The 11793-nt window shown below is 45.4% G+C and overlaps 1 protein-coding gene across 1 annotated transcript; it reads left to right on the top strand.

Moving 5' to 3' along the window:
• The first annotated feature begins 3224 nt into the window (after nucleotides 1-3224).
• On the top strand, nucleotides 3225-11793 carry LOC130404913 (bone morphogenetic protein 5-like). Its single transcript, XM_056609858.1, is given in 9 exon segments — nucleotides 3225-4279; nucleotides 6574-6766; nucleotides 9238-9249; nucleotides 9291-9385; nucleotides 9717-9858; nucleotides 9860-9912; nucleotides 10405-10481; nucleotides 11252-11362; nucleotides 11514-11793. Coding segments are annotated over 9 exon segments (1356 nt in total). The 5' UTR covers nucleotides 3225-3756; the 3' UTR covers nucleotides 11664-11793.

Here is an 11793-nt window from a genome sequence, read left to right as displayed (position 1 = left end):
GGCTGGGTCCCCTTAAAGGGGCCCGATCCGGCCACCAGGTGTGAGTGTGATCTGCCGTTACAATCTGTTTTGAATATGTGCAGCTCCCGACATCACAGGTGGGCGTGTCCACCTAGATGTGTGCTGGATAGATCAGTCTACCAGCCTACCCAGTGGACTGGAGCAAACGTTGCTCATCTATCCGTCACACATCTAGGTGGACACGCCCACCTGTGATGTCAGAAGCTGCACATTTTCAAAACGAGCTTGTAACGGCTAATCACACTCACACCTGGTGGTACATATGTACCCTTTAACAGGGGGAAAGAGTCTCCGTTAGACACACTGCAGAAGGCAGCACTTCACTCGAGGACAGCTTGACATGCATCCCCTGGTGTTAGAACCCTGCAAGCTGGAGAACGTAGATCTGGGTTTCTACTGCACACGCATACTATAGGTACAAGCTTGGACTGTATTGACTTGCATTTAATTAACTTAGTGAGTCGTTTAGCAGATGCTTCTACCCAAAAACAACTTAAATGGATTAAGTAATTAAGGAGCAGGTATGGGCTTCTATACCTGGGATAATTACAGGCTACGGACATCAGGACGCGAGTCCAATCCCCGGGGTCGGGATTCGAAGACGCTAGTGGTTCCCCGTATATTGGGGTATGGACCCCACTGGGATCCTTTGATATGCATTATGGGTCCGCAGAACACTGCTGCTACAAGGCTATAGATATTTGATCAATCCATTTTAGCACAACCATTTAATTAATTTTTAAAGGTCTGATAGCTGCCCTGTATATCGGAGCTGACTTCAAAATAAACCTTAGCCACGAGCACAGGGGCGCCGCTAGGGATTTTGGGCCCCAAGAAAAGAATCTTTACTACACGAGCAAATCAATTGGCTGTGCACGTAGAGCGATGCGATCTACGTTCACCGAGAGATATAGTCACTAATGTACCCAGGGCTGATGAATCCGTACGGGGGTCGTACTGAAAAGCGTGACGACAGGCTTCTCGATGGTGCATCTTGAAATTAAGGCTCCGTTCGGACAGAGCCTTTTCTTTTGAGTTTGGTTAATGTAATCATGCGACCCTGAAATCGAGCCGGTGGCTCTCATCCGATTGTATGCATACATTGCATCAACATGCTGACTAGCGGTCGGTAGCATCCTGCTCAAGGGACCAGTTTGGGTACTCCGCAGGAAAACACAACAATGACTCGTGACCAATCTCCGTAACGTTTTGTCCGCCAGGTCCCATGGGTTCCCCATGTTACAGCAAGCAGGGGTCGCGGGGTAACCGGGCGCCCCCGGCCAGAGCGGGGCGAGGGTAAGCGAGGGACAGTCCGGGCCGCCCGGGTCAGAACGGAGCTTGTCACCCGGCGTTGTGCTACGGCAACATGTCGAGGCGGGACCCTTCAGTAAAGGACCCACTATTGAGGCCCCCACCCCGCCACCCCCCCCCCCCCCCTAGATTAGACTAGATTCACATCAGGACCCACGCAGTTGAAAACACTGGTCCATCATTTCCAATCTCAGGAAGAAAACTCATTCTTACAGGCGTTTTTTTTGTCTTTTTGTTGTTGCGTCATGTGGACACGACCTCCTCTGATAGCCCACATGTCAACATGCTTCTTCATCCTCATACGGCAGCAACAGCTTCATCTTCAATTTTGTGTGTTATGTTGTGCTGTAATTATCCAGATAGGCTTACAATGGATCTTGCTAGAGTTTGGGGCTTTCAAGTTTTGACGGAGGTCTTCCGTTGCATATTTAAGTGCTACACGGCTCACAAGAATTCGGATTAACCATTCGTTTCAACTAGGAAGCCGCCTGGGTGGTACGTTTTCCCATCTGTGCCCCCTTGTGGTGCTTCTTTGCATGTTTTCAACACTGGGTTTAAACTCAAAGTACATCACATTATTGTAAACATTTTCCGTGCTCAAGAAAATTATTTTGTGATAACTTTCTGAGGAATCACATATTTCAGGGGGAATATGTTAATGCTGACTGTACAAAACGAAACGCCAATCTTTGTAAGAAACCCGGAAACTGACACATCATGTACTTTAATGTCTTGTAATAGCTTTTACTTGTGAATACCCTCATTACAATAGTCTAATCCCCCAAGAGTAATGTGGCTGAATTTCAGGTTGCTTGGTTAGTCGTTTTTAGTGTTAGATTTATTTTATTGTTATTTATTCAAGGATCCTTAGTGTTCTTAACAGTGGATATTGGAGGAGCTGTTGTAAAACTTGTGTGCGCCGTGTGGATTTTTGAATGGATTTTTAAAAACTAAATAAAGCTTTTTCTTTAAAGTTTGTGAAATAATAATCGTCATTTTTTTATAACTTTCTGAATCATATTATATAAAATATTTGAATCTCAATGTCGGCAGCACTTCTGCACAGAAAATAACGTGCTTCTCTTAGATATCCCCTGTAGACTACTCGGAAAAGTTTACAAAATCCTTTAATTTACCTTGTAGAAAGGTAAATTTAAGAGACCAACGTTTCCACATGACACCAGGGGGCGCTGTTGAGTAACATCTAACTTAACGATCAACCCGTTTATACAGCGAAATCTGATTAAACCGGAGCGTTGTGTGATGCTCATAAACACTTGCTGCCTCACCAAAACAGGACGCAGTGCAATAAAGAAGGCATTTCCAGCTGAAGTGTGGAGCATTAAGCTTTATTGATCAACGACACTGTGCGGTAATAAAACAACAAAATAAAAAATATACAACTATTTGAATGATTTAACACGCATTAGGCCCCGTTCAGGTGGTTTTCACTCATATATTTCACGTTGGCTCAACATATGGTTCTTCCGCACATTACTCGGGTGATTAAAGGGCTCTGTCATTATTCTTTCTCTTGTTAAGTCCAGTCTCCGATTTCAAGTGTCTCCTTTTACACATTTGAGCCGCCACATTCATCTTCCGAGTCAGTTCACTTTTATTGCTGCTGCCGCTAGCTGGCGCAAAATACACACGCACACGCACGCGTATACAAAAACACACACACGCACACACACACACACACACACACACACACACACACACACACACACACTCACACCACACACCACACACACACACACACACACACACACACCACACACACACACACACACACACACACACACACACACACACACCTCAGTGGGATGGACTCGTAGGGGCACAACATGCCTCATCACTTCACTTGCTCCACAAATCCTGCTGGTGGAAGCATGTTCTTCCAGGTAGGCCTACTACAAGTCGCCACCGCTTTGCCATCGTTCAACACACTTTATTCAATGAGGAATCTGGGATCCCTCGACTGGATGGGCGTAGTCTACGTGCTTTGTCACCGAGGCGGAAAAAGTTGCGGGACCAGGTCATACTACACCAGCAGTGCAGCGCTTTAAATATGACCTGCTGGTGCTGCTGCTGCTTCTCGAAGAGGAGTAGGGCTGCTGCAGACTCGCTCTGAAGGACCGGAGACCCCCACCCAGAGAAGAGGAGACCCCCACCCAGAAAGGACCGGAGACCCCGGTCCAGAGAGGAGAATCCCCATCCAGAGGAGAGGAGACTGGGACCTCACAGCCACCAGTGGATCACTTTCTCCCACGATCCAAACTTTTGTTTTCCTGTGGTTATTTGATCACAACCAGGCGATGTGATTGTTAGAACTGTTCTTTTTAAAACTATTTTTAATAAATAGGCTAGGGCGATGTAGTTTGGCTCAACTTTAAGTGACATTTCGAGCTACTTGTTATCACCATGGCAACGACCCTGAAGCCTCTGAACCGCGCCGTCGGCCTGCTGGGACTCCTGTGGGGCTGCCTGAGCGCCCTGCACGGCGCCCACTGCGGCTTCAGCGACAACCACGTGCACTCCAGCTTTATTTATAGGCGCCTGCGGAACCACGAGCGCAGGGAGATCCAGAGAGAGATCCTCTCCATCCTCGGTCTCCCGCACCGCCCCAGGCCCTTCTCGCCCGGGAAGCAGGCGTCCTCGGCGCCCCTGTTCATGCTCGACCTGTACAACGCCATGTCCATCGAGGAGGAGGAGGGAATACAGCAGCCGCAGAGCGCGGGGAAAGGCTACGGCGGGAAGCACTACGGAGCCCCCACGCGTAATAAGGCGCTACATGCGTCGCCGTCCGCCCAGGGCTACTCCCGGATGGCGCACTACCGCGCGGCACCCCTCACCAGCCAGAGCCCACCGCTGCCCCCCGCCGCCGCGGCCCAAGACACCAGCTTCCTCAACGATGCTGACATGGTCATGAGCTTTGTTAACTTAGGTGAGTTGGTGTTAACTTAGTTGCGTCAGATGGTCACCCTAGTTCGGTTGTTTTTGCACTGGTTTTTGTTTTGTTTGTTTTGATGGAGCTGGAGGTCTGTGTTATTAGGATAATATTGGGCATTTTCCCCGTGTTCAGTATACTTTCTTATTTTTCATACTTCCTATATTGTATTTTGGAGAGGATAAGTAGGATCATATCGTTTATTTCTTTATTCTTTGAAACAGATTGATCCCTCGTCCCACTCGTGTATTATGACCTAATTAAGTTGTTCTAACTTTGAAGGAATGTGGCATGTAATGCAGGCAGGCCTAGGCGTTTTAAAGCTGTCCATTTAGTTCTCCTGGATAGTTAAATTATTCAGTTTCTTCGGTAGCAGCCGACCCTTGACCCAGCGGTTCAGAGCAGCTTATCAGATGACTGTCTGACCTTGGGAAAATTGTTCTCAATTATTTCCTGTTGTTAAGACGGAACGCGGCAGAGCGATGCCTTGTGTAGTTCATACCCTGGTTTATCCCCTCTCCCCGAAGGCCAACGTTGTCTTTGCCACTAATTGAGGGCGCAACGCTTTTGTTTATTTCATCAGACTTAAGCATCAGTTACATTTAATAGGCTCAGAAACAGCGGGCTTCTTTTGTAATGTGATACAAAGTCGATAATGAGATGAACGCAGCTTCACAAATTGGCCTGTAGGTTCCACGCCATGCACTATAAAGCAGAAACAAAATGTGTATCAGTATAATCACAAGTCAAAGGAATGTTTTTTTCTTCTCAAAGAGACCGTGATGCATGTAAAGCTGAATATATGTTGAGCTGGTTGGAGAACTAATCCCTCACCTTGGCCCATGGGCCCATCTGTTTCCACTTAGCGCTAGCGGGGCATGCACACTGTCAGCCTTGAAAGCTCCGCTCTCATGTTGGGGACTGTCAGTGAAGTATTCAATTGCTCTTTATGGCAGAACACTCCAAGCTCACTGTTGACGGTTAACTTCAAATGTTTTACAAACCACTCTGTGACTCATCCGAGTCACTCACTGAGGCTATAATAACCCATAGGCTACTACCACTAACAACAACAACGCGATACTAATAACACTAATGATGATATTATTAACCTGCTAATACGAATACTAATAATAGAAGTAATAATCATATAATTAATAGGCTACATGCATTCATTATTATTATTAATAATAATGATAATAGTAGCAATAATACTACTAATAATAAAATTAATAGTTATAATAGAAAGCACTAGAGTCAAATTGCTTAGGTGCAAACAACATGTCGGAAAACTATGGGAAAAATGGATTCAATAATTTAAAAGTTTATTTTATCACATTAAGTAATTCTTGTACATTTTTATATATACCCTCCTCAGTAACAATATTCCCTCAGATTACTATTGCTATAATAAGACCTACCCTGTAAAGTACTAAATTAACCCACTACAACTAATTGGTTTGAAAAACGATGGATAAGACTTAAACCAATACCAATTATTATTATTGCTAATTTTATTCAACATAATTGATTCAGCAACCCATATATTTTGAACACGGCCTGTGTTTTTCTCATCTCCAATAGAATTTCTGAGAATATCATAGATAGGCCTATTCAACGTCATTATATTCCTAACAGGGCTGTTAAAGGAGTGAGTGATGCTAGCCAATCCCGGGTCAATATAAGGTCAGGTCTACGGACGTGTCATAGCCACATGACGTGGAGTCTTTCCCTTTAACTGAAACACAAATTCAAGCTTTATATTTTCTGCAAGGAAAAACACATAGGCCTACATATGGAATATCTCTCATTGTATCGTAAACGGCATCATCTGAACCGCGTGAGTCAATATGAGGTCAGGAATGAGGTAAGAATCCGTCGGTCACATGATGTGAGAGCCTGCTCCTGCCTCTACTACCCTCTGCGTGACGTGAGAAGCCGACGAAAGCGTCTTTAATTGAAATCAGCCTGTTTTCCCTCCCTGACAGCCCATTCATCACGGCCAGAGAATGCAGTTAGCTGCACAGTAGAGGGCCTGTCTGGGAGCGGCTACCTGTATTCACTTGACTGATTTAATGGAGTGGAAAGTGCTTTTCTAGGTAGTCAAAATGTTTAGATTGGAGCTGGAATGTGAAAGAAGATGTGATGAATGTATTCCAGCGTGGCGTTTCACATCCACCCCGCTCACACGCCCGCCCCGGGCGGGAGCCGAGGCCCCTGTTTTCGGATGAGTAACTGTGTTTCCCTTTCTCCCGTTCAAACATGGCCGCCGCTGTGTTTTCCTTCTCCAGTGGAGAAAGATAAAGACTTTTCCCACCAGCGGCGACACTACAAGGAGTTCCGCTTCGACCTCACCCAGATCCCGGACGGGGAGGCGGTCACCGCCGCGGAGTTTCGTATTCACAAAGACCGGGGCTATGCCCGCTACGACAACGTCACTCTCAAGGTCACCGTCTATCAGGTCGTCAAGGAGTTCCCCAACAAGTGAGTACCGGCGTCCGACCGTGGTGGGGGGGGGAGATGGATGCAGAAGGCAGGGTCTTATTGGTAGTGTGTTGTCTTTCACACAACAGTGCTTTGTGTTGTTGATTCATTATGATGTTTTGCACAAATTATAATTTGTTGTGTGTCGTGTCGATATGAGGACTCTGTGTCTTGTTTCATTCATAGTTCTGCTAAAACAGTTATTTGGGAAACATAACGACCCCATAGCTTGTTGAAGCCTGAAACACCAACCAAAATAATGTTTGTTATTGAATTGGCATCAGAAAAGCTAAATGAGCTCTCTTATATCATTTAAGTATAATTTCATATATATTTCCCAGCCCTGTACAGCGTCTTATTTTTACATTCAAGCAACACTTCCCCAGGCTCTTAATAAATAAAAAAATAACTTGATGATTAAATTGCAAATGACACAAGACAAATTTCTTTGTGATTGAATCATTTTCTTTCGGTCGGGGACACATTATTTATAGCTCTCAAACATATGAAATACATATATACGGCAATAACTTTTTTATTTCCTACCACAACGTCTCCATTTCAAAAGGGTTAAAAAAAACAAACAGAGCAGGAACATTTCTTTAGCAGCTGTTGTGGATTTCCACCGTTGTATCTCTCAGGGAGCAGTCCGTGGCGCACAATACGGCTATCTGCTATCTCAGACCCTGTTCCACTTCATTCTCACCGGCCCTCCTTGCAAATATAGTTCCGGGATAAAGAGGATTCCATTAGTCGGCCGGCCACTTATGAAGCCTTGAAGGCCTGTCACTCAGCACCCCTTATGTGTTGCCTACCAGGGCAGCCCGGGGCCCGGATCGGGTTATGAGGGCCCATTAGGGGGTGTGGTGGGACCGGGCCTGTCAAGGGGGGGGCCCGTACGCTGTCTGCTTTACCCTCTCCTCTCGCATGCCCACCACCTGGGTCCCTTAACAATATTCCGGAAGTTTGAGCCATAACTCAGCCGAAGGCACAGGGGTGCACTTAAGGAACGGGCCCACATTAGCTCACCAGAAATGTGTTGAGGTGATGGAAGGCCAGATAGGCCCGTTACCCTTGGGGGCTTTGAAGAAGGCCCAGCCACTAAACCATGTCCCGTTTCAAACAGGGGGGGGGTTGCAGACCGCCCCTTCAATGTTTCTACGGACAGATTTATAGTCTCCGGTAAACATTACTTATAACTATAACTCGATACTTGTCTTCTGACCCAACACTGTGCATATCATGTTTGTCGAGCCATGTGAAAAATGTGACGGCAAGTTTCCAAAGAAGGAACGTAAAGAAAAAAGCATTCTTCTAGAGCTTCAGGGTCGCGCTACATTCGGCCGAACCACATGGTGTGTTGTGATTTGAAGGCGGTTTTGGTGGCGTGCGTGAGACGTGTGGTGCGGAGTGTGTGTTCATCCATCATGTGGTGTAATGTTTGGATCGTGTCAGTAATTTGGTTTAACTCCGCTTCCTGAAGTGCTCAAGACCTTCTCTCAGCCCTGAAATGCGTCACAGCTCCCGACATCCTTACAGACTGCTTCTAAATTATCTTCGGTTCCAGCAATTGTTTTGGTTTAAGAGTCCCCCGAAAACAATGGAGACTGAACAAAGTAACTCAAACACTTGTTACATTATAATAAATACAGATTTAAAGTGCCACCTTCAAAGATTAAAAAAGGATAAGTTAGGTTGAACCAGAAAGTTAAACTAATTGACGCATTGGCAACCCTGTCGAGAGTTTAAAAACCTTCAAAGCAAGCATTAGGTGGGTCAGATCCCCTCTACTGTGTTTCAGTCTACTGGTGCGGAGGTTCGAACCTCTTCAATCATGGCCGGATATGATACGAAAGTAACTCCAAGACATAGTTTTCATCTTAGCTTACTCCTTGTAATGTCATGTTTGTGAGAGAATTGTTTTAGGGATAGAAAAGTTTATATATTATACTAGTTGGTCGTACATATACATAAGTAAGGGAGTTATATAAGGCAAGGGAGACAGACTGATGCAATCGCCTTGTCAAGGTTTATTCACTCTAATGACCGGCTTGCGGAACATTTTTCTCTCTGATTACAGCGTCAACTTTTATTATTGATTTATGCTACTGCTAGCAACAATAAAGTAGTGCCATTAGATTCTGCGGTTGAAATAGCGTCCGTAGCAACGTCTGTTATTCACACAGCAATCTATGTCTGCTATCCAGCAATACAGACCACTGAATGCCGTAACTGATCATTCAGAATTGAGCATTCAAAAAAGCCATGTAATAAATATAATGTTGTATGATTTGCAAATGTATTTATGTGTTGGTTGGGAATATACTTTTGGTGATCAGCCCCAAAAATGAACTCAATGTTTACAAGGGTAAAAAGCTTAATCAACTAAATATTAATATTGCCTGATGTATATCTACTGTTTAAATCTAATTTGAGGAGTTCACTTTTGAACAACGCCATTATCCATTCAGAGACGCAGAGATGTTCGCTGGACTCCAAGAAGGTGCGGGCGTCTGAATGGGGGGTGGCTGGTGTTTGACATCACAGCCACCAGTAACCACTGGGTGGTCAACCCGCAGCAGAACATGGGCCTGCAGCTCTGTGTGGAGACGCTCGACGGTAAGGGGAACCTCCAGCTTCTCTTTTCATTGTTCTGGACGGTTAATAAAGAGTTTTTAGAGTTGTTAGTATAGGCCCCTTTTTACGATATGAGGCGCTCGAGGGAGGGGGTTTCAGTCCATGTGAATACATACCAAACATAAATACTGTATTTCTATACTATATTTAACATGTATGTGGTTTAAATCACTTTCTGTTCAACGGCTACAAAAAGAAAAGGGGGAAAAAATACCAAAAATGACTTAAACGGATACAGTCCGAGAATAAAAAGCGTTTGACGGTTTCACTGGGTGTGAGCTGACGTGGCGCGTTCTGATTGGTTCGCCCGCAGGCAGGAGCATCAACATGAAGTCGGCGGGGCTGGTGGGCCGCGGCGGGCCCCAGTCCAAGCAGCCCTTCCTGGTGGCCTTCTTCAAGGTCAGCGAGGTGCTACTGCGCTCCATCCGGGCGGCGGGGGGCAAGAAAGAACGCCAACCGCAACAAGTCCGCCGGGCAGCAGGAGACGTCGCGGGCCCCCGGCGCCGGAGGTAGGGGCCCCTTCGCCGATCACGCCGGCTCTCTCTGCTCGCCGACCCCTAACCTCAGACGTTACTGAGCATGTGTCGCCGAAAACGGTTGAATGCTGTTTAATTAAGTGGAATCAGTATGCTTCAGTTTTGCGTCTGGATCTGTGTGTAATACAACAATATGTTAATTAAATGTATATATGCTTACAGTAATAACAGGGTTCACAGGATCCAATTTGATCACATTGTGCTCAAATATAGGTAGATCTAATAAGCCACACCTCGCATCAGGACCATGATAATACTGATACTGATTAACATTTATGTCTTAAAATCAATTGAACAATACCCACGTACCTTTTCCCGACATATTTATTATATATCATTAGCAGTGCATCAATCCAGTAACTGTGGCTTAAAAATGTATGTTACATTATTTCTGTATTATTTCGGCTCTAAGCAACACTAAGTTATGTTGACCACTTTTCTTCATTTCTTTTTTTCTTCTTCCAGACCTCAACATGAGTGAACAAAAGCAAGCCTGCAAGAAGCATGAACTCTACGTCAGCTTTAGAGACCTGGGCTGGCAGGTATGCAACACGACCGTTATAACCACGTAATCCACAACTCCGGCGAGGTCAACGGTGTATTCGGTGTTACGATAATGGAAGTCGCCATCGCTCTCCGGTCACAATGAAAGACAGGGACACCTTCTATTCTCTCCAAGGACACTGTAGCACCTTGAAGAAAACCTTTCCTAATGGCAACCTGGCAGGCTCATACCCGACTCGCTGATATCTTTGGGGGCCTGCACATCCTCATCCAGTTTTAATTTTAGGCCAGCGTGACGTTGCTCGGATAACAGCAAGTTGTGCGGATCTAATTGAAGGTAGTTCTTAAATAAGGTTGAGGTACCGCGCACTGTGCCAGTCTCTAAATCCCCTGACGTGTGTCGTATCTGACTTTTTTGGCGGATGACAGTGGCCTCCGCTTACGCACGACTTCTGTTGAACCCATTGAACGCTTCAATAACACTTGAATGTATAACCACGCCGCTGCCTTCTAAACCGTGTAATGTTTTCTACTGAATGCCCATGCAAACACGTGTTATATTGCTTTGTCACATACTTTGTACACGATTTCCATGCATTCTTGTGAAGTGTGATGGTGGGGGTGCCCTCTGGCTGGGTTGTGAGTGGGCTACGGCCGTACTGAAAAAATGTTGGTTTGAGTGTGTAAATTTATTGAAAAGGTACTCACAGAAAGACACTTCTTTTTTTTCCCTCCTCCTCCCCCTCCTCCTCCTCCCTCCTCCCTCCTCCCTCCTCCTCCTCCTCCTCCTCCTCCTCCTCTTCTACAGGACTGGATCATTGCAACGGAGGGCTACGCAGCTTTTTACTGCGACGGAGAATGCTCCTTCCCTCTCAATGCGCACATGAATGCGACCAATCATGCCATTGTGCAAACCCTGGTGCGTATTTTGTCTGCCTGCATCCAACGCTTATTTGACCAGCATTCCTAAAAGAGGAAAAACTACACCAACGCTAACATGTGTTAGCATAACAAACAACTTATTAACTGCCTGTCACTTCCATCTCTGTTTTTTCTTTTTCCTCTTCCAGGTTCATTTAATGTTTCCTGATAACGTGCCAAAGCCATGCTGTGCCCCCACCAAGTTGAACGCTATATCAGTGCTCTACTTCGACGACAGCTCCAACGATATCCTTAAGAAATATAGAAATATGGTAGTGAGGTCTTGTGGCTGCCATTAAGCGTGAAGAGTCACTGTTTATTTATGATAGGTGGTATAACCCAAAAATAAATATATGTTCCACAGATGTGATCCAATGTACAGTATTATGTATATATGTTTTGATATCTAATTTATTTTCCACTCTTTTG

The sequence above is a fragment of the Gadus chalcogrammus genome, chromosome 15, assembly GCF_026213295.1.
Source record: "Gadus chalcogrammus isolate NIFS_2021 chromosome 15, NIFS_Gcha_1.0, whole genome shotgun sequence".
Lineage (NCBI taxonomy): Eukaryota > Metazoa > Chordata > Actinopteri > Gadiformes > Gadidae > Gadus > Gadus chalcogrammus.
Note: the sequence above shows the minus strand (reverse complement) of the source record. Positions and strands in the feature narration are given on the sequence as shown.